General features: G+C 38.9%; 4 protein-coding genes across 4 annotated transcripts; 2 read left to right on the forward strand and 2 right to left on the reverse strand.

Annotated features, from left to right (window-relative positions):
* Positions 1-782: 782 nt before the first annotated feature.
* LOC103971428 (DEAD-box ATP-dependent RNA helicase 3, chloroplastic) lies at positions 783-8,116 on the reverse strand. The gene is made up of 10 exons (XM_009385444.3): positions 7,485-8,116; positions 7,212-7,348; positions 6,697-7,111; positions 5,618-5,716; positions 4,850-5,074; positions 4,280-4,657; positions 3,807-3,950; positions 2,950-3,045; positions 2,164-2,441; positions 783-1,298 (listed from the first exon to the last, which is right to left on the reverse strand). Exons 1-10 carry the CDS (start codon positions 7,971-7,973, stop codon positions 1,229-1,231), a joined length of 2,331 nt encoding a protein of 776 aa, XP_009383719.2. The 5' UTR covers positions 7,974-8,116; the 3' UTR covers positions 783-1,228.
* A 6,453-nt stretch (positions 8,117-14,569) lies between these two features.
* Positions 14,570-15,457, forward strand: LOC103971427 (uncharacterized). The gene is made up of 4 exons (XM_009385443.3): positions 14,570-14,664; positions 14,757-14,887; positions 14,979-15,085; positions 15,169-15,457. Exons 1-4 carry the CDS (start codon positions 14,613-14,615, stop codon positions 15,290-15,292), a joined length of 414 nt encoding a protein of 137 aa, XP_009383718.1. The 5' UTR covers positions 14,570-14,612; the 3' UTR covers positions 15,293-15,457.
* A 674-nt stretch (positions 15,458-16,131) lies between these two features.
* On the forward strand, positions 16,132-19,563 carry LOC103971426 (aquaporin SIP1-1). Its single transcript, XM_009385441.3, has 3 exons — positions 16,132-16,568; positions 16,637-16,909; positions 19,210-19,563. The coding sequence occupies exons 1-3, from the start codon at positions 16,275-16,277 to the stop codon at positions 19,357-19,359; spliced, it is 717 nt and encodes a 238-aa protein (XP_009383716.1). The 5' UTR covers positions 16,132-16,274; the 3' UTR covers positions 19,360-19,563.
* A 119-nt stretch (positions 19,564-19,682) lies between these two features.
* LOC103971425 (UDP-glycosyltransferase 87A2) lies at positions 19,683-21,414 on the reverse strand. The gene is made up of 2 exons (XM_009385440.3): positions 20,775-21,414; positions 19,683-20,677 (listed from the first exon to the last, which is right to left on the reverse strand). Exons 1-2 carry the CDS (start codon positions 21,283-21,285, stop codon positions 19,815-19,817), a joined length of 1,374 nt encoding a protein of 457 aa, XP_009383715.1. The 5' UTR covers positions 21,286-21,414; the 3' UTR covers positions 19,683-19,814.
* Positions 21,415-22,726: the final 1,312 nt, after the last annotated feature.

Genomic DNA, 22,726 nt, shown 5'->3' on the forward strand with positions numbered 1-22,726 from the left:
AAGACAGGTTAAAGAAAGTGTTTAACTTGGGATCCACAAGTAGTCGTTTTAGCAAACACTTGACAATATAAATTACAAATATAGACTTTGCAAGCTCTAAACGATCATACGACAAAAGGTCCAAGGTGATCCACCATAAAAAATCTCCACAAGTGTCTAAATTATATTACTATGGAACAAAACGAAGAACCAACTTTAGACACTATCCTAAACCCATCTAACCATGTGCCACCCAAGTAGTTCCAAGATGTTGTGCTAGCTTACACTATGCACGAACCAGAATATCCCCAAAATGACTATCTAAAGGATCTATTTCTCGATAATTTTGGTTTTGTACGATGATTACATACAATTTATATTTATAAACCTAAAATTATCATAAAAAATAATTAAAATGAGATTATCAAACCTATTATAAATTCTCTCTATACTATGAACAAAATTATAAAACACGAATATACATGAACATTGGATATACATGAGCATAAGGATTATCTCAAACATACATGAATCCCACTAATACACTAAAATCCTCGTGCATAAGTCGAAACCTCCAATACAAAAGATATTCTAAAAATTAGATCATTGAAGAGGGTAGAAATCCATAGAGAAATCATCTAAATTTATGAATATAAAACTATTAGAATTTCAACATCAAAAAACTAACATTCAAGCTACAATTGCATGTTTACAAATAAAACAAATTTCATATTAGAAAAACTCTATCAAAACCTTTAGTTTTAATGAAGCAGCAGAAAATTAAAAAAAGCGTGACCAAAGAATCTTCAAATCTGTGGTTGCATTATTTCATGATGAACTCAGACAAAATCCAGTGTATCTCCACAAATTACCACACTCGTATCAAAATCTTAATCTTGTCAACCTTCAAGGGAAAACATACCAAGTAAATACAACAAACATAATGAGTCAAAAAGCATTGAATACAGCAACCAGCACACGTTGTGCAGGCACTCCACCACCACCACCATCACAATTCTCTCGAGTGACTTTGAAACTAATCTAAACTCTCAAAGCAACCTAATGATATGCTTTTAAATAACTTCATGTAAGAAACTCAGTGAAAACTCCTCCCGATCAGGGCTCATCATGCTCACACATTTGCATGGTCTGATCCACTTCCAAGCAGTCTCATCATTAGTTCTTCATGATATCACATCTGGAGCTGGAGCATGTCTACAAATTCGAGCAGGAATTTCCATCAAACTGACTATTTGTTAGGACATTCCGAAGCGCGATGACCAGATCTACCACAATTAAAGCATGCACCTCCGAAGCCTCTGTTGACATCATAGAAGTGCAATCTCAGAATATTTCACAAATAACCATGACTATCAAACAGATAGATATAGATTCCTTATTTTGGAGAACAAACACTGGAATGCTGCTTTCACAGTATCTAAGCAGCAGAAGAAATTCATGAATGATAAATCATTTTACGAGATTTACATGTTTCAGACCAGTAGGCCAAGTGTACTAAGCAAACACTATACTGGCAGTTCGCTGATACAAATCATCTACCAGGTTGTTCTAAAGTGAAAATTAGGTAGTTTACAATTGGTTGCTTCAGTGGCTTTGGTTCATGAAAGCATAAAGACACAAAAACTTAGGAGAAAATTAGGAAATAATTAACTAAGAATGAAGAAATATAACTCCATTAACTTTTCATGTATTTGGCTTGTAAAAACCAGTTATAAATGACACAGGTTTATCAAGGGAACTGATGAGAATCTGTTATATCAAGAGTACATGGTTCTCGTGGAGGAAGCTAAAGATAAACATATTAACAGCAGAAATCCTTCAAAAAGAGAAATTTACCCATTTTGTTATGGCACTGAAAGCCCATGTATAACAAGGGGTTACACCAACATTTGTATGAGCAAGTTAGCCATCAGTAGTCACAAAAATTTTGGCATACAAATGTTAAATTCAAAAATGCCTATATAAAAATTGAATTCTGAAGCCAACAGTTAGGAACAATCATGGATTTGCATGTGAAGAAAATTGCATATCCTAGCTCAGACCATATTTTCGATAACCATTGTCAAAAAAGCATCTCCTTGAAAGTTTTTGCAATTATCTATAGTGCATCAACAATAATCTATTACTAAAGATCTTCTGGCTATCATAGTGGATCAATGATACCTTTCCCGGCTACCCTGCGAGGATGAATGGTGGGATCTCCTGCCGCCGATTAGCCAGTCATCCTCACTCCCTCTGGGTGACTTAGACCAGCTATTATCAGTTCTGTAGACCTGGCCACCACGTCGAAAGCCATCACCACTGTCAGAGTTCCTGCCACCCCAATTTCTGGAAACCCTCTGACTTCGTTCCCCAGAACCACCACCTCTGGAACCCCAGTCCCGGTTTGAAAACCGGCCATAATTGTCAACAGGAGGACCATCATCTTGCAGTGTAGGAAGCTAAAATAGTAGAACAGCAAAAGCATGCAAAAAGTGTTATATAATCATTTAAATAAAAATGTGTTGATTCAATCAATGACTACAATCAAACATGTCAAGCCAAGAGCAAATGGCATATATCAAGTATTAAAAAAAAAATCTTAAAAATGGCAATAATGCAAGCACCAAATTTCACTGGTTGAGACCAACCAAATAGAACTTATTACCTTCTTCAATGTCTATGAATACAGCAACCAGACTTCCCAGTAGCAGCACAGCTGCACAGAGGAAGCTGGGAATACCACAAGACAACAAGCAGATATAATCTTCATATGAACCAAAAGGTAATCCACAATACAACTTTTATCGGCTTCTTAGTTATTCCATAAATATTATATTCCCAAAATATAGTATGCAGGTAAATACAGATTTTAATATAGTTCCACCAAACATGGAGCAGCCACCATTCTAAAAGTTGAATTTCAAAATGTAGAAAAGCAATCAAAAAGGAATAGTGCTAGAGGACCACCTTGGTGATCTTTGATATAGAATTTCCTGGAGGCAATTGCTTATTCAGTAGCTCTTTGGCAATGTCATCAGGTAGATCAAAAACTGCACCTTGAACCTGAAAAAATCAGCAATATTGAAGATTACATAGATGTTGTATTCACAAACAGTGTTTGAAATATTTGTAAACTGCTAACTTTTACAATATACATTCTCAAACAATCTCAATGCCTATTATGTACATTCAAGGCATTATGAAACTTGAGTTCAAAAAGAGATACAAAATAGCTTTGAAATTTTGTTATATACATGCAAAACTTGAAAGACCATTTCCTCACATGTTAGCTACTACACATGTATTTCCATTCAATCTGACATGGAACCATTTACTTTATCAAACAAAACTGGCCCTGAGCCTTTTACATTGTTCTATTGTCATCAATTCCTTCAATGAAGTATAAAAGCAAGAAACTAACCGTCCATATGAACATTTTGAATTTCCTCATAAGCTTAAAAAATGTTACTGAAATAAAGTTCAAGCTTGCATTTCAGTCCCTTAACCTTCATCAACACTCACAGAACAGAGAGATAATCAGCCAACCGGTCATGAAGCAGGAAAATTGACTTATTAACCAGAAACATACAATAAATGACCAAGAAACTACATGAAAATGATATGTAGAGTAAATAAAAAGCACAATTGAGTAAAACATATGCAGAAGATAGATATATCACAATTGATGTGATACAGTGAACCTTGGCCAAGAAAATTCAACTGCTACATGAACAATCTTAAATTAAAGATACAAGAGACAAAGAACTATAAGAAATGTATTTGGAAGAAAAATAACTACATAAATGCTCTTGAAGAATACAAACCCTTTCATCTGCAATCATATATATTTTGCCCACTTCATCAGCAGCAGCAGGAAAAACATCAGAAAGAAACCCAGTAACAGATCTTGCAGAAAAGAACCCTCTCGAGTGTCCTGATTCACGTGTTAATTGTAATGTGACCCATCCCTACACAAGGCACAAAGTCAAGTTCAAAATATATCTGAAAAGCATGCTAACAGAAACTAAAGAAGAGGACAGGTTTCTAAAGACTGAGGAACTTATGCAAATATGCCAGCTGGTTTGCCCACATAGAGTAAAAATTTACCCATCATTGTCTAGTCATTTAGTACATATAAGTTAAGCAGGAACAAGGCAAATCACATTCGATGCAAACAGATCAGGTCTAGTCTCTCTTTCTTAAACTAGCACTAATAATCATATATTCTCGAATATTCTATTGTAATATGCAGTAATTGTGATCCAAATATATTAAATAAGCCTCCACATTTTTTCACCTGCTCATGACTGATAAGAGAATGAGACGAAGGAGGTTGAGAAAATCCACTTAAATGTGCCAATGCCGCAGCCAGGGCTTGTGTTCCTAGTTCATCAATCAATCTTTGAGCAGCTGGGAGGAAATACTGTATCGACTCAAAGTGAACACCCTGCAAAGTAGCAACTACTTGCTCTGCTGATGACTCCAGTACCTCTTGCATCGCTGGGGGGCTTGTAAACTCAAACCTGCATCCTACATCACGTTCAAGAGATTTAACTGTTCTCCTCTGGCTACTAGTGAACATCAAGATGGCAGTGCCCTCTTTTCCGGCACGTCCAGTACGACCAGAACGATGAACAAAAGTCTCTGGATCATTTGGCAGTTCATAATGAATAATCTGAAAAAAAAAAGGAGCAAATATGTAAAGCATCTGACAACTTGCTGAAGAGTATTAACCGATTTTAAATTATACAAAAATGACTACTCACAAGGAACTTGCATTTGAAAGTAGGAAACAGCAACAATACCATAAAATATTAATTAATACTGAAAACTAATGTACACACATAAGCAATCATAATAAAAGTACCAGATCAACATTAGGTATATCAAGTCCACGAGCGGCAACATCAGTTGCAACAAGAACAGTAAATTTCCCTTGACGAAAACCATTCAAGGTTCTTTCTCGCTGATGTTGAGATATATCCCCATGTAGTGCCTCAGATGCTATACTGTTAGTTAAGGCCATAGATACTTCATCGGCATCCCGCTTTGTCTGAGTGAAAACAATGGTCTTCCCACCCTTAGCATATACCTGCAAATAAAAAGTGCATGTATGATATACTCAGCCACAAACACAACTGAATGGTTCTGTTACAAGAAAGATGTGCCTCTTAACAGCAGATAAATGTCAAAAAAAGAACCATAATAGCTGCAAGAAGAGGACCAATTTATAAACAAGTTATTTAAAAACAAACAGAAGCAGATTAAATGGGGACCATCTGAAATCGCACGTGCATCCACACACCAGCATGGATCAGTAGTTCGTAGGTTATTGTTTTGGAAAATCATTCCACAAAATTTCCGTATTGCATTCATTGAAGGAGATCTATATTCAAATCATAATAGCCTTTATAAATGAATTGGCATGCAAAAGAGACCTTATCCAGACAAATCAATAAAAATTTATGCAATGACTCCATCCCTTTAGATGTCCCCAAAAGATGTATTGTGTTAGTCACTTGAGTCTCAGGATAGGCAACTTATGTTGTCTACAAAAGTTGAGCTTGCGAAGCAAGAAGAAGGGCAAAACATAATTGAGAAAATGATCACTCTTCAAAGTAAATGTCATCCATACCGTGATTAGGTCACTAAGGATTGTACGCTTTGAAGTTGAAGTTGTTGGTACGGCATAAAGTTTAATTCCTTCTGCTAGCTTCTCATCTTGGTCACCAACCTAGATAAAAAACAAACTTAAAAAATATTATTTACATGAGGCATAATCATTGCGAAAAAATAATAAAAGTAACTTGTAAATTGATGCATAATTGCATACTGCACAGTTTCACAAGTCTAAAACATACATAAAAATGTCTGCAACTTCATATTTTACAATTACGTTATAACTATAGCAGAATATTACAGCTATCGTTAATCGTATAAGAATAGAATAGACACATTATATATCAATTGATACGAAGATTATTTTACAATAATTTAAAACCTTAAAACATCTTTAGAATCATCAATAGCCAATTGTTTGTTCATCAGCATATATTTGCAATTAAGCCTCCATCATGTTATAAGAACAAGTTCACCCAAGAATCTCAGGTATTGGAAGTACAGTTCCATGAAATATGGCACATATGATGCATGGCTTAAATTGGTAAGAGCCAAGTGTGTATTGAATCAAGCAGCCAAAATGAAACCACAAGGCATGCTAGTGAAACTAAAATTCTCAGTTCCACTTATTGTCAAGTAGATGACTGAGTTCATAACCAATTGCAAGATGGATTTTAGACTTATATAGTTGATACTGCACAAGTAATCTAAAATGATGTTCCTGAAGAACAATAGGAGAGCCACTAACGTCAATCTCTTTGCAGAAGCCATGCAGTTGCTCGTATCTAAATTAATTGCAGACTGAGAAAAATCTCATTATGATTAATAATTAACAAACAAATATAATGGTAACTGTCATCAGCTTCATGTTATGTTTGATCCATGTCATGGAACTTATAAAACAATTAATAACTAACGATAAATAATCTCAAATGTGTCTACTGTGATTGTTCTCTGGGTGTTATGCCTGTACCAGACACAATTGTATTACCTTTTCTTTGTGCATTTGAGGTATGAAGCAAATCAGCAGAAATCATTTTCAATCATGAAGGAACCCAGTAGGGTAATAAAAATCAAAAACCAACATGGACATACCAAGTCAACTATAAGAGGATCATTTAGGTGTCTCCTAGCCAACTTCTTCACCCAATCAGGCATAGTTGCAGAAAATAGCATACTTTGACGCTTTGATGGCAGCTTTTCCAATATCAATTCTACATCTTCTTCAAACCCAACAGCCAGCATCCGATCAGCTTCATCAAGAACCAAGTACTCGACCTCTCCAAGCCGAAGGCTATTGTCATTAATGAGGTCGATTATTCGACCTGGAGTTCCCACGACCACATCAACACCACGAGAAAGTGCACTCTTCTGAACGTTGTAAGAAACTCCTCCATAAACACATACGGTGCTAAGATAAGGTGCTGACTCATCAATTTCCTTCTCGACTTGCTTCGCCAACTCCCTGGTAGGTGCAAGAACCAGAACCCGAGGAAGACGTCCTGATTGCCTGAATAAAGAAGTGAAAATGCATACTGAATACAGAGAGAAAGCCATACAAGGTTACACGGTAACAATGATAATGAGATTTTTAGGAGAAAAATTAGAACCTTGACGTCTTCCGCCCCAAGTCGGCCTCGCTAAGTCGTTTAATTATGGGAATTCCGAACGCCAGTGTCTTTCCGGTACCGGTCTTTGCACGTGCAATAAGGTCTCGGCCTTCAAGAGCAGGAAGCAACACGGCCCTCTAGGAAAAGAAAACAATGTGTATTACAATAATGTACCGGTCCGCTATGAAAGCAGCTCGATTGGCGAGAGAGAAAAAGAATGAAGAACAAGAGGAAGGGCAAGAAGAAGAAAGAAAGCGACGATTTTGGCCACACCTGAATAGGGAAAAGGTGAGTAATCCCTCGCTTCTCGAGGGAACTGACGAGCTGCTGCGGCAAATCCAGGCTAGCAATGGCCACCTCGTTCTCATCGTGACCGGCAGTGGCAGAGAAAGGCCCCTCTTCCTCCTCCTCGGACTCGTACGTGTCGGCGTCGTAACCCTCCTCTTCGCCTTCCTCGAGAGACGATTTCGAGAGGCCACGGAAGCCCTGGAACGCCTCCTCGCTAAGGACCGAGTTGGGAGAGGCAACTGCGGAGGTAACAAACATAGGGCAACGAGCCCTCGAGCCCCTGCGGTCGGCGCCGAGGCACAAGGAACCGAAGCGCTTGGTGGCGTCCGCGGCGGAGACCTTGAGGAGGCCGCTGCAGGAATGGGGTTTATCGGACAGGCAGGGGAAGACCCTCCGGGCGGAGAGATCCAAGGACGGAGTCCGGTACAGGGAAGACACGCCGATGGTGGCTGTGGTGGTACTGGTGGCGGCCATCGTCGACGGCTTTGTTTGCTCCGAAGCCGCCTTAGGGTGCGCGACGACCGAAGGAAGAGCGGCGAAGTAGGAGATAAGTGGGGGAGAGAGAGGGGTTTCGATAAGGCCGCTTCCCACAACGAATAGCCTTATCACCGGCCACCTAATCTTCCTCTTTCTTCAATATATAGACGGATGCAGAGAAATTTGAAGAGGACGTGAGCAGACTCGAGTTCGGGCCGTCTGCAGTTGATCCTATTAGTCACGATCTCTATACTTTAAATATTTATATTAAAAATTTTATAATTTTAAAAATAAAATAAATAATCTTATTTATCATAACATTCAGTTACATTAATAAAAAATACAATACGTTAGGTCATTGAATCTAAAAATGATAGATAAATAAATAATTTCAATATCGTTTTTATTACATAGGATGCTAAAATTTTTTATCGATAAAATTATTAAAAATAAAAAGAATGTTAAAATTATCTATTTGTTCATCATTTTTAAGTCGATCCAATGATGTCATGTATTATGTTTTTGATCAATGATGTTAAAATAAATGAGATTATTTATTAAAATTATTTTTTACCATAAAATCATTTGAAACAAAAAAAATATTAAAATTATCTCTTTATCTATCACTTTCATATTGATCTAATACATCATGCCATGTACTATGTTTTTCATTAATGCAGTTAATGACGTTAAGATAAATAAACTATTTATTTTATTTTAAAATTATGAGAATCTCTTAGGTATAAAGATCGTGACACTAATTGGGTCCACATACAAAAGATAATTAACCCCTCATCCTATATTTCTTTTGTTAATCATATTTATTTCAGTTAATAGAGGTCGAAAATAGATTCATTCTTGCAAAGCTTTTTCATATTTACATAAATCCCGTAAATGGACTTATTTCTTTTTAGTATAATCATATAAAACTATAAGAATGTCACAAGAATATAGAAAAAAGAGTTTAGTAAGATACAAAATAGCATCTTAGCATTTGATTTCGTAGTTTTGATGCATTTACTATTAATTCTCTAACTCGCAAGAATAATATGGATTAATGAGTGTTATAAATAAGCTAAACAAATTTAAATTGACAAGATACTTTAGCAGGTACTGATGACATGTGATGATATTTGGATTTATTTGATATATTTTAGTCGGATTAAATATTGTTTAATCGGATTTGAAATTAGCGTTTGGGTTCAATAGATTGGGACATTTGAGGAGATGTGTGAGCTCGAGAGGATTTGCATGCGAGGAATCATTCGACACAAACTACTCTTTGCCAAGAAATTAGCAACTCTCGGTCGATGAAATGCTTTTGTTGCAGGGTAACTCCGACTCGATTCATTCACATCAAATGCTTCTGTTGTTGCCAGCTAAAGTGATGCTCAAATGCTGTTCTTGCTCGATCAAAAGGTAATAACCATGCGATTCTTATTCCGACCAACTTGAGTCTTTTGATGCCGTTTGAGTTTGATGGGCACTATGTTGCTTGCTTGCTTGCTTGGTGTTTGTGTGAATGCCTACAAGACATGCTTGTCAGCAGCACAGCATTTAGCTGGTGATGGGTGGATAACTTGGAATTCGGGAGAGGGGTTCGTTTCTCTTGTCCAAGATGTTCACTTTCATCTGCTGATGTATATTCTAAAGGATTGGAAGGGCATTGGTGCATTTCTTTTTTTCTTAGTCGTATGGAATCTGGTGAAATTAGGATTCGTGTGAGTGGGTCACAACAACTGTTTGATAAAATGTTTAAAGAAGTGTGATGATTCTTATGCCATGCAAATGTTAAGATTTGAAATTTGATCATGTACTTGGACAAACGACTATTTGCACATAATATACAGGGTTGAATCTTAATATAGATAACTAAAGCTCCACTTAGTATCATAATTTCATGGTGTTTTTCTACAAATTCTGCAATTTTAGTCTAAGAACTTCCTCGCAGAACCTTTTACCAAAAATTAGAATCATGCAAATTCCACCCTCATTCAATTCCTAGCAACTGTTTCTTATGGGAATATCATAGGCTCTTGAGTCAAATACCCTCAAGATTCCCTCTTTTAAATCCCACCATCCAAATCTTATAGTCTTCATGAATATTTCAAATCCATGCTTAAGACAAACATAATTTAATTATTACTTGACATAATAAAAAAATCTAACTCTAAATTTTTGTCCCTACTTATTATTTTCTGAGAAATCCTGGGATTTCCAGTCCCTCGAGGCTCATTCTACATGTGTTGTAGATTTCAATTCTTAAATGAACTTATATGTCATCACATGAAGAATTTAATCTTCTCTTGTTCTTGAATTAGTTTCTATGTTGTAGTACTCAAAGTTGCCTTATCATACATATCATATGTTGGTATATGAGGAGAAGAAGAAGCTTACCATGGTTACCATAATACATTGAACCACTTGAAATATAAGTATATAACAATGTTTAGTCTTGCCACAAAGTGTTTGATTCTTTGTTGCCTCTTGCTGGACTTTGACTTTTGGATTTCGGTGAAAATTTCTTGATATTCTGACAAATTACACTTGCTTTGTATTTCTAACCCCAATTTCTCAAAATTTCTTGATTTCATTCTTTTGACAATACATCTTTTGGCTCAACACACGAGGGAAAGGATTCATATTTTATTTTTCAGTTCATTTGTGATGACTCAGCTTATTTCAGTTTCCTTTCTTTGGTTATACAAAATTCAGGAATGGTATATTTTTCCACCAGGCAATTATGAAAAACATTTCAATAGTTTCCCTTTTGATGTATTACTAAACAAGTTATCTAACGTGAATATGATAATTCCAAATTTTGATGCACCTATGGTAGACAAAGGACAAGCAAAGCAATTATTGTACCTGTTAACCTTTGTTAGGATCGAGTCGGCACTAAGAGGGGGAGGAGGGTGAATTAGTACAGTGGATAAAAACGTCAGTTTAAAAACTTCGTATGATGAAAAAATCGATCTCGAAAGATTGTTTGAAAGCATGTTTATTCGTAAGGATAGTGAAAACCAAAGTAAGATAGAAGTGAAGCAATTGCAAAGTAAATAACAATAATAGAAATGTAAACCAGAATTTATAATGGTTCGATCATTGTGACATACATCTATTTATGATTCCTCCTCCGTCAATGTCACCGGTGTCCACTAATGGTCTTCCTTTAATAGGCGAAGACTAACCACCTCTTTTACGGTGCTTTCTCCTTTTCACGGGTTTAGGAGATAACCTTTACAAGCCTCACACCTCACTTAAATGATTATAACTCTAGAAAGGGAGGAGGATGACTCTTTTCTCTTTTACAACACTTTTAACACCCTAAGATTTCATAATATTGTTCACACTTTCATGCCCTTTTATGCAGAAAAGTGTGGGGTATTTATAGGCCCCAATGGCTTCAGAATTGGAGCCAAAAAGTATCACATCTCCATATTTTAGGGTACTTACGATACCATTGCCATTATTAGGCGATACTACCACTTGCAGACTAACACTGGGCGGTACCACCGCTTGATAGAGCTCGGAGACCGAGCTCTAGTTGTATGATTACTTGACAAGGCGGTACTACCGCCTGACAACATTAACTATCGACGGTACCATCACCTAGTCTAGGCGGTACCACCGCCCAGTGCACTTGGGAGACCGAGTCTTAGGCGGTGCCACCGCCGGTTATGACTTCAAGTGCTGAATGGGCTGTTCAATTGGCCCAATTCAGCCTTGTTAAGGGCTCAATTCAGCCTTGTTAGTGGGATTACCTCCCAATCTTAACTCAACTTAAGGTCTAACTATGATATTTAAGATATTTAAGCAAGCATACTCTATCCGTAATGTCGATTGTTCTTCTGGCGATCTTTCGATGATCTTTCGGTAATATTCCAACGTACTCCCAATAAGCTCCTGGACTTTACGACGATCTTCTTGACAAGTTCTGACGAGCTTATTTGGTAAGCTCCTGGACTTCTCGGTCAATTCTGGCAGAACTTTCGACTAATGTCTAGACTTTTGACGAACTCTCGAACTCCCAACGAAGTCTCGATCTTAACTCCGACCCAACATCTACTTTATGCCTTACTGCTATCGTAGTTAATCCTGCACACTTTTCTTAACATATAGATTAGATCAAATAATTTACCAATTGATTTCATCATCAAAATATGAGATTCAACAATCTCCCCCTTTTTTATGATGATAATCAATTGATGACGAAGTTAACCTTAACTCCCCCTATCTATATGTCATTACTTGAGAAAAGATACTCTTGAATTCAAGGCCTTTGAATTCAAGCATCAAACCGATAAGTTATATTCATCTAAACTTATTAATATGCACATCATGATACTTATCATGATTTACCAATACAATACCATGTATTTATCAAAAAATGATATCAAGGCATGACATCTATTTTCAAGTTAATGATGATAGATAATCATCATTTTCAAATATGATACGAATTTCAAATATGAATTTTAGCAAGATGACAATTCTGGATAAAAGATAATAATTCATCAATACATGACAAGATATCGATTGTAAATAGTAAGTTGAGCTCATGATATCTTATCATAATGAAAGATATTTATCAAGCATTCATAAAACATTTCAAGTATCTATAATATATATGAAATACGTTTTGATATGTTTCAAGCATTTGCGATGTGTTGCGATGTATTTGATTATTCCAATTATATTTTAAGCATTCGTAAAACATACAAGCATTTACGATAAGATACATTTTATATATTTGTCATTTGTCACAAACATTCAATTTATCATCAATTTACCATATTTCTCTCCCTTTATCATTAATAAAAGGAATAATTCAACAATGCAATTATGGTAAAAGTTCAGGTAAGTTTCATACTAATTTATCCAAACTATAAATGAAGGTAAGCAAAAACTTTACATGATAACTTTTTGGATGAGCTAACAATTTTACTCAAGGGCTTTTTGGTTCTTCTTTAGATGTGCAAGTTAAGTTTCTTTCTTCCTTTGCCATCAAAAAATAAGAAGAAGAGGGAGAAGGGTAAAGAAGGAATCTATTAAGAACCAAATTTATGAAATGATTTGTACCAAGTCAAATTCAAAATAATAAGTTAGCTTCATTAAATCACACTTCAATTTTTTAACTTTTAACAATGAGAAGGGATTTATGAAAAGGATCAAGATATTCATATGAAATCAAATCCCTAAGTGATTATCACATACTAAAAATTCATAAAAATTCTTCTTTTACGAGAAGAGTAAGGAAGAATTCATGGGAAGGGAATATCATATGAAAAAAAATCCATGAATAATACTTTATAAATCAAATTTGTTTCTCATTAAAAAGGATTCTTTGTTTTCAGATTTCCCGAATGCTTATTATATGTGCAACACACGGATCTATATGCAGTTTTAATGAGCTTTGCCATTTATATTACAATCTCATGTTCTCTAAGAGAAACTATTTGTAGATTCATTTTACACTGTTTTATCTTGGAATTATAAGATTCGAAATTAGTGTCGTAGACTTTTGTTATGGAAAAAAAAAATGATGTGACAAACGTGTCGACATTATGTACCTAACATGTTAGCCCCGTGAGATCAACACCTAGGCTCCACATAATTGACATGGTAGAACTACTTGGTCGATATAGTATTCGATTGGTGCCACATGTCATAAGGCTATGTAATCTTGAACTCGATGTAAGATAGTGATGGTTACAATCAACACCCCTCATGATCTCACGGACCGTGTAATATACAATTTGAAATGTCCACTATAAAAGGGGATTCATAAGTATGTCACAAAACATCTTAAACATATACATTTGACTTATCCGACTTATACTAACTTTGGAGGGGTATTATTAAAAATATCCCGACAGTTTTTGTAGGGATTAAGAGAGAAGTTCAGCTTGAACATAGGACTAGGTTAAATCCGAATTGGTTTCATATTGAAAATAATAAATTTGATGAACAAATAACACATTATTAGATCCTATGTTCTACTCTTGTGATATATATATAAATATATATATATATATAATTGTTAGATTAGGATTTCCTATGTGTGGCTTGTCAGCAAAGTAAGTGTCAGGAAGAGATATCCTGGAATAGACCATAAGTGCAAGTGATGGAAGTCTCAGGAACCCTAGATATGGATGTCCACAGTCCAAGTGGTGCTCGAGTCAAGTTGACTTTTGTAGCTTTAGATTTGCTACAGAGTCGGATATACTTTGAGTCGATAAGGATTGGTTGTCAGGTTGACTTGGCACTGATTAGATTAACTACAAACTAAGGCATCTTTTAATACAAAGATACAGTGGGCTGCTTCAATCCTCCTTGTCGATGGATTTTGACTCTGGTATACTGTTTAGACTGCACAACTATTAGTCTGAAATCGAAGATTTATTAGTATTATTATTTGAGATATGAGTATGTTATGAAATCAGTGGATTATGTCTTCCTACCTGCCTGAGGATAGACATAGTTATCATTTTTATATTATTTTTATGACGCTGGTTTGATCAAATGTTATGTGCTTCATGCACACTGTGGATATATATATAAGGATGGGAAACTTCAACCTGTGCTCACAGGTGTGTTTGTTTGTGGCCGAAGAGAAACAAGTAGTAGGCAGAGATGGGTTCTCTCATGGCAGGATGGTCGTCACCCGTTTTGGATCCGGAAACAGGTACTGATCTTGGTCATTCATTAAGCTTCTATCTTAGTTTAGCTCTCATCTCGACTTGATGGATTACTGAGTGCAAGTCCTTGTGTGTACAGTTCGACACAGGAGGAACAGATCACTGACGAAAGAAGAGATCGAGATCTACCGGAGTTCTCACGGGCGAGTCGAAGGAGAAAAAGGCCCGTACGAGTCGCGATCAGCTCCGAATTCTCCAAAACGGCATCAGGTTCGTTCCTTGGCCCCCCATCTCCATCATCTCTTCTTTGCTGTCGTCCTTCTTGATCGAACAGTACGGTAACGTGGTTTGATGAGTTCAGGAGACGGATGAGTTAGACCTGAGGAGGTCTCTGTTGTGGCACCAACTCCAGAACACCGAGCCCGCGGCGGAGCCGTTGCCGGACAATCCCACCAACACCGGCGACTGGTACGCCCGCCTTCTTCTTGGTTTGCTGTCATGCTAAGGCGTCCTTTGCACAGAAGTTGTAACTCCCGGTGATTGGTACGCAGGTGGACAAGGAGCAATTCGGCCTTCCTGAACGAGCCGCCGCGCGAGGAGGCGGACGTCGCGGCGCACAAGTACACGGCTCAGTTCCATGTCGCCGAGCTCGCCACCAAGAAAGCCCGTGCTTAGCTCCTATGCCGGACGACATGATCTTGCGGTGTTCGAGTTCCGATGTCGAGATGGTCGGAGAAATGGCAGAACAAGCTTATTTGTGTGATATATATATATTGCATCGACCAATTGGTCTTATCGATGTATATATATTGATATAACTATATATTTATGTGTGTGTAAGGGAGAGAGAATTTAAATATTGTTTGATTTTATCATAGATCAGTTCTCGTTTTCGAATTTTCCACGGAGTGCTCAGCTTTTCTTCATTTATAAAAATGTTAGTTTTGAAAATTCACCCTTAATCTTTTATATTATTCACTTAAGATATTTTTAATGATCAACATAATATATCAAAATCGAGTTGAGACCAAAAGGTGATCAGAATTTTGTAATCATCGATTTTGATTTTGTAAAATTAGGAACTGAGACTGAATCAATTACAAGCGATTCCGATTTCAGTTCTAAAATCATCCTATATAAAATACTAACCACTACATCATATAATTTACTTATATTTTTTTATTTATCCTGTTTAAAATCATCGAGCCCGAATCGAATCATATGATCCGGTTTCAATTCGAGTCCAAACCGTGAAATCGTTGACCCGATTCGTTTTGGATTGGCTACCGTTGAAACGGAACTTGAGTCGCCCGTCACAGGACAACGACCATATGCGGAAAAATTCGCCAGATCGAAGACGCCGGAAATGCGATGTAAAAGGATACTTTTGGTGTTCCTCCAACTCGTGCTCCCTGAGCCGTTGGATATGGTGTCATCGTTTCATCTCATCCATCATCCACCGCCGAAATCGTTGATGATTTGGTTGGAGATAGAGCAGGGGCACACCTCACCCACCCTCGCACCCACCCATCCTGAGGACTCTTCTTCCCCGGTGAATTCGAGGAGGAGGAGGAGAAGCACCGAACGAACCCTTCTTTTTATTTATAGGGTTTCCATCGTTCTACAAAGAGAATAGCCATACGAAACAAGGGCCGTGATGGGTGCTATAAGGGCCGCCGCGGCGGACGGGTTGATCACGTTCCTATGGGTCTTCTGCGTCTCTACCGTGCGCGCCGCCACCTCCCTCGTGACGGCCGCCCTCCAGATCCAGGGCGTCGCCTTCTCGCTCTTTGTCACCACCACCCTCATCTTCGCCCTCGTCTTCGTCTTCGGCCTCATCACCGCCGCCATCGGCGGCGCCAGCTTTAATCCCACTGCCACGGCCGCGTTCTATGCTGCCGGATTGGGGTCCGACAACCTCCTCTCCATGGCGCTCCGCTTCCCCGCCCAGGTAGTGTTACATCTTCGTCCTTAACTCGATCGATCATTGGCCGTCCTTCGATTTGTTCCTGATCGCAGGCGGCTGGGGCGGTGGCTGGGGCTTTGGCGATCATGGAAGTCATGCCTCCCCAGCACAAGCGCATGTTGGGCGGGCCTTCGTTGAAGGTGGATCTTCACACGGGGGCCTTGGCGGAAGGTGTGCTGACCTTCATCATCACCTTGGCCGTGCTCTGGATCATCATCAGGGGCCCTCGCAGCCCGGTCGTGAAGACGTGGATGGTCGCCGTCTCCACGGTTGCGATGGTTGTAGCGGGCGCTGGTTACACTGGACCGGCCATGAATCCAGCTAATGTGAGCTGCCTCCATCTTATTCTCTTCGTTTCTCTATATGTTGCCCCATCATTATCATCATCACCACCATCATCGATGCCTACTCATCTCTTGCTCATTGCCGCCCTGGATTATTGCTAGGGGAAGAATACGCAAGAGACTTCCATGTTTCAATTAGTTAGGAAATACATCAAACATTGAACCTCTTCAATAGAAAGAGGGATCTCCTATAGAATCCGTTGCAGATATCACAAACCATCGTAAAAGCATGTTAGCTTGAGTAATATAGTTTCAATTTTTTTGAAACTGTTTGACACAGTACAAAAGAGACGTCTCTTTGGAACAATTTGGTAAAGTGAACACTTTTTCGGCAAAGAAGGATTCTCATATATAAGATAGATAAGCTTACAGTCGAGATGATTTTTCTTTATATGTTCAAAAATCGAGATATGTGATAGATAATATAACTATTATTTCTATTTCTTCCTAGTTCACAATTGGCTTTTGATTTCTACTAATTTGACAACCTATTTCTTACTCTTCTAGTTACTGTATTTTCTTACCATGGTCAGGAGAGTCAGGATGATTCTGTTAACCTCAAGTGCGAGATCAACTGTTGCAACATCATCAAAGATCATTGTAATGGCCTTAATTTGACGAAAAGTAATATGCCTCCTGGAGGCCTGGGAATGGAATTCATCACCAAATCATAAAGATAAATTTGCAACCTAACAAGTTTCAACACCAATGAACTACGGCTACATGGTTGTTTGCAACAAAACAAAATTGATGCATCTTTGGTTCGGTTCAGGTGTAGTTTTGAGCTCAATATTTGGTTGCGTAGAGTTCAAGTTTAGACAATGTATTAATATAGACATTTTAGATTAGAGTGGGGGTCATCGATCCATTATGAATTTTTAAAGTGCTAGATGATGTTTATGTGTGAATTCATGGGATTACAGATCTCCTAGAAGTGGATGTTCTGTTCTGCAAATGTAGCTTACTTAATGCTGCATTTAGTCAGGATTAAACTCCTGATAAGGTCCATAAAGAAAGTGAGTATTGGTTGGAGAAAATAAACATGTAGGAAGAAATATCATAAACAAATATTTTCATGGCATGTAGTTTTTCATAATTTCCTCTTTTTTTTGCTTTCTTACATTATTTCTTTTCAACCACCCTTTTAACCTTTATCAAAAAGGATGGTCAAAGGCATGAGACTCCCCTCCATATGGATTATGGTCTAGAGAGGGTCAGGCTGACTCTGAGCAAAGTTAACCCATCCAATTAGGGAGTTTATTTTCAAGTCTCAACAAGCCTTGTCTGAGGTAGCAAACCAGCAACTTTACCATAACACCAAGCCTCTTGTGTTATTTATTTTGTCAGTTCTACTATGAGTTCTAAGGAATCATAATGGTTTTTGGCTACCGCTCCATCCCATCTTGTGTTAGATTTGCATTATTTGTTAACTTGTTGTTTTGAATTTATAGGAACCTACTATATACCTGCAGTTTACCTACCGATTAGTTCTATGATTGATCCAAATTCAGAGCTAAATATTACTGTCCTCCCAGATCATCGAGGGTTATGATCAGAATATAGGAGATAATACTTAAAAGCTATGCTTATTCAAGCTTATGCAATCTCATACTTCTGGAGCATAGTGCTTGTTATGCACATGAATACCGATCCAATTGTATTCATGAATTCCAATCAAGTGGAGAGTGGAGGAAATGGACCTAGATGCTAAATTGAATACCAATTAAGATGTTATGGCTGGTCAGACATTCTTATGTCAGCACAGCAATTGTGGCTGGACATCAGCACTGTGCTTGTACAGTTTTGAAGTAACAAAAAATCATATCCATCAACAGCTACATTAGCCTTACTATTATGGTTTCAGCAGAAATTCTAAATGAAGCTATTATTTTGTTACTATGATGCTCTGCTCTCGCCGATGCATGTAATCGTGCATGTATATAAGTTCACAGGCTTTTCTCTTATGCTTCCCTCGGATCTTCCTTTTAATTATTGTCGTGGTTGTAAAAGCCCTTTTGATGTAAAATTAGGGTGGTTCACACTTTTTTTTTTGGTAAGAACTAGGATATCTCGATAGCATGTGCGATTTGTCATTCTAATAGACCAACTCAAAAGACAATTGGATTGGTAGTTTACGTCATTATTCCAATTTTATACTACTTCGTTACCTCTCTTTTATCAGCTTTTTTTTTTTTTCCCATCATCTCATTTGATGCTACAATTTGATATAGATATAGAATCGAGTATTCTTGGTAGCTCATGATCCCTCTAAATATTTACAGGCATTTGGCTGGGCATATATCAACAATCGCCATAATACGTGGGAGCAATTTTACGTCTACTGGATATGCCCATTCATCGGCGCTATTGTTGCTGGCTGGTTCTTCAGGATTATCTTCCCGCAGCGTGCAGAGAAGGCTAAAAAAGCTTGAGGGTACCAAATTAAGTGTGAAATTTTTATTTCTGGGATGCTCGCAGTGAAATAACCTAATTAGATAGACTGGTAAAACTGTAGTATTCATCCATCTCTACAGTTAGATGGCACGTATATAGGCTACTAAAACTATGGATAACCATTTATGTTCTGTCAATGACTTTTGTGTTTTCTCCATCAAAACCTTACAAGTAGTTGTGTACGTGTGTTCTTGTTGTTGTTTTTGTTTGTGGACCTTTGCATGTTCATGATTAAGTTTTAGGATATATCAATTATGATATCAAGAATATGTATCATCGGCCAACTCGAGAAGCAATCATCTTTGCACAAAAGGCTTTTTCACTAGGATCTGATAACATATGATTTGGTGATAGAGCAGAATACTAGCCCGAGGGGGCCATTAGTACAAACAGATGGTCGTCGTTATTAGGAGAAACTCTAAGAATATAAGCTTCAGTCTGCTTTCTCTAGCAGGTGGTCGACGAAAGCGTCCAGGTTCATGGTAGACGACCCCTTCTCTCTCAGTGCCGCATGAGACCTCTCCTTGAGCTCCATCGCCCTTCTCCTCAGCTCCTTGCTCTCCGCCGCGTCCAAGTCCATCAACCTCTGCACCGCCCTCGCCACCTCTTCCCTCCCAACCCCATCCTTTTCCTCGTCCCCCAACCGCAGTCCGATCTTCCAGTCTTCCACGACCAGCTTGCTGTTCGGGTACTGATCCCACATCAGTGGAAATGTCAGCATGGGCACGCCTGCATCAATGGCTTCCAACGTCGAGTTCCAGCCGCAGTGCGTCAAGAAGCCCCCCACGGAAGGATGGCGCAGCATCCTCGGCTGGTCGCACCACGGCACGACCATCCCCTTCTCGCCGATCAGCTCACGGACGGTGTTCGTCGCGTCTCGCACGGCCCATAGGAAGTGATGCCCACTCATCTGAAGCCCCACGGCAATCTCCTTGATCTCCTCGCCCGAGACGGGGAGGAAGCTGCTCATCGAGACGTACAACACCGAGCTCTTTGGTTGGGAGTCCAACCATTTGCAGCAGGGGGCGGTGGCCGCCTCCTCGTCGTCGGCCGCGTCGGGCACGAAGGGGCCGACCGGGTAGAAGGGGACCGAGAGATTGGCCCTCAGCAGCTTGTCGAAGGCGCGGCGCTCGAGCTGGTCGAAGGAGTTGAAGAGGAGGCACCGAGCGGAGCTGAACCAAGCGATGCCGTCCATGAAGGCCTTGAGCATGCCTTCCCCGGCGGAATGGGTGATGAAGTCGCCGAGGTGCCCGGAGGCTGCTTTCGGTAAACGGTCGAGAAACCCGTCTCCATTACCTGCTTCAAACGAGTTTTTAGGATCCGTTAGTAGAACTCGGATCGGGTTTGGACGAAGGTTTCCGGGTTATCGGGTCTGAGTTTTAGCATTGCGTACGAGTGGTGTCGGTGCCCGTTTGGCAGAGCTCCGATGGCTGCGACAGACCGGCGGCGAGGGTTTTGAGCTCTTGGAAGGCCAAGAACACGTTCGCAGCCTGGGGAAAGAACGCCGCCACCGGGACACCCATGCGATGCGCGATCAGCGGCGCCCAGGGCAGCATCGAGTCGGCGATGATGGCGTCCGGGGAAGGGTCGAGCTCTGCGAGAAGGGCGGCCACGGGGCCGCCCATCCGGACGAGCACCGACCGGATGAAGGAGGCGAAGTCCGCCCCGCGGCCCCGCTCCGAGGGGACCACGTCCGGGATGGTGCGGAGGCGGACGGCCGCGGGGAGCGGCTGGGGGAGGGAGTCGGAGAGGAGGGAGAGCCACTCCTCGGTGAGGACGACGGTAACGAGGAAGCCGCGGGCGGCGAGGCGGCGGGCGAGGCGGAGCATGGGGTTGATGTGACCGCGGCCGGGGTAGGGCAGCACCGCCACGTGGCCGTTCACGGCGGAGTGGAGGGCTTCCATGGGGAGGATGCGGCGGCGTAGGTGGGGAGGAGAGATCTGAGGGGAGCTGCTGTATTTGAAACAAGGTGGAAGCGATCGGCTTTCGACCGTTGAAGTCTTACCCTTTGGACAGTGGTAAAACCAGTGGTCTAAAGTTGTTGGAGATATATGTGTATATATATTCAACCAATGATCTTTTTAATACTTCTAATTTTCTTGTAGTTAGTCTATTAGTCAAATACAATGGGCTTTGGATTTCCTTATGGTTAGTCTGTTAGTCTAATACAATGAGCTTTGGATTTTGACATGACTTTTCTCGAGTTAAGGATAGGAGGCATAGTTTTTGTGAAAAATAAAATGATAATATATTGATTAACTGTGGTTAGATAGACATTTGAGTTTCCTCCCAAAAATACAATAAACAAATCTTTGAGAGCTTTCAAAATTAACTCATTTGTATTCCTGTGAATAAACAGACTTAAAACTGGTCATAGGATGGATGTGTTTGGTACCTTTCAAGCATGTTGTGTACGTCGTATCTCATATGTAGATTAAAATCATTTGTGAGGGTAATACTCGTGAGTAAGGTCTAAAAATCATTTGTGTCCTTTCAAGCTTATAATCAAATGTATCAGATGGCACGTGTTATCAATCAAGGGTCTTTGGTGCTTCTGTTCTTGCTTGCAAGAGGTCCACTTCATCGATGAGGAGCAAACGAGAGAGAGAGAGTGATGGAAAGAAATAGCACACTCACCTTCCTCGTTTCTCCACCGCTAATTCAAAATATCTACAAGACTCACTTAATTGTTATGGAGGGTGAAGATGGAGAAGCCAACAACAATAATTCAGAGTCCAACATATATCAGAAAATTGACAAAATTATTTATATTTATATAGTTCAACATTCGCTACCTATGTTTATGAAACAAAATTAAAATTTTTTTTATCATATTAAAAAAAATTAAATAGAAACTCAAAATCAAGCTCCAAATTCTTATACACCCTCTCATATAAAATTTTGAAAAATTTATTTATCAACCATGTCTACAGAATCCACTAACACTGTGCCTCTTCCTATAGACACAGTATATTTATGATAATAAATATAGTTTACTAAGAATTCACCTTTTCAAAAGTTTGAATATAATTAAGACTCCTTCCAATAGTTTGAATCTTATTACGATTTCTATAGTATTTATCGATCATGATAATATCCATTCTGGTGAGCATTTTTCTCATTTTGTATCTCATGTAAAAAACTTATGAATTATTAACTTAAAGAATTCATCATGACTACTACACAAACAAAACAGTATATGGTCCAACATTTGATTTTAATAAACTATCAATGTCCTTTGTATCGTCAGAGCTAAATCAATATCACTACTTAATCTCTTCATCTATTTGTTTTACATTAAATGTATTTTTTTCCCTTTATAATTGTTTACATCTTAAAATCCAT

This window comes from Musa acuminata, chromosome BXJ3-11 (assembly GCF_036884655.1).
Source record: "Musa acuminata AAA Group cultivar baxijiao chromosome BXJ3-11, Cavendish_Baxijiao_AAA, whole genome shotgun sequence".
Lineage (NCBI taxonomy): Eukaryota > Viridiplantae > Streptophyta > Magnoliopsida > Zingiberales > Musaceae > Musa > Musa acuminata.

Bases quoted from the DNA above. Each gene is read 5' to 3' on its own strand.
- LOC103971428 (XM_009385444.3), bottom strand. From the start codon at position 7,973: ATGGCCGCCACCAGTACCACCACAGCCACCATCGGCGTGTCTTCCCTG. The intron at 5,075-5,617 runs GTATGGATGACA...TTTTATTTGCAG, and splicing joins TCCTTAGTGACCTAATCACG to GTATATGCTAAGGGTGGGAA. The intron at 3,046-3,806 runs GTTTGTATTCTT...TGATTTTTTCAG, and splicing joins ATATGATTGCAGATGAAAGG to GTTCAAGGTGCAGTTTTTGA.
- LOC103971427 (XM_009385443.3), top strand. From the start codon at position 14,613: ATGGGTTCTCTCATGGCAGGATGGTCGTCACCCGTTTTGGATCCGGAA. The intron at 14,888-14,978 runs GTTCGTTCCTTG...TGATGAGTTCAG, and splicing joins ATTCTCCAAAACGGCATCAG to GAGACGGATGAGTTAGACCT. The intron at 15,086-15,168 runs GTACGCCCGCCT...ATTGGTACGCAG, and splicing joins CCCACCAACACCGGCGACTG to GTGGACAAGGAGCAATTCGG.
- LOC103971426 (XM_009385441.3), top strand. From the start codon at position 16,275: ATGGGTGCTATAAGGGCCGCCGCGGCGGACGGGTTGATCACGTTCCTA. The intron at 16,569-16,636 runs GTAGTGTTACAT...TCCTGATCGCAG, and splicing joins CGCTCCGCTTCCCCGCCCAG to GCGGCTGGGGCGGTGGCTGG. The intron at 16,910-19,209 runs GTGAGCTGCCTC...AAATATTTACAG, and splicing joins CGGCCATGAATCCAGCTAAT to GCATTTGGCTGGGCATATAT.
- LOC103971425 (XM_009385440.3), bottom strand. From the start codon at position 21,285: ATGGAAGCCCTCCACTCCGCCGTGAACGGCCACGTGGCGGTGCTGCCC. The intron at 20,678-20,774 runs GTACGCAATGCT...CGTTTGAAGCAG, and splicing joins AACGGGCACCGACACCACTC to GTAATGGAGACGGGTTTCTC.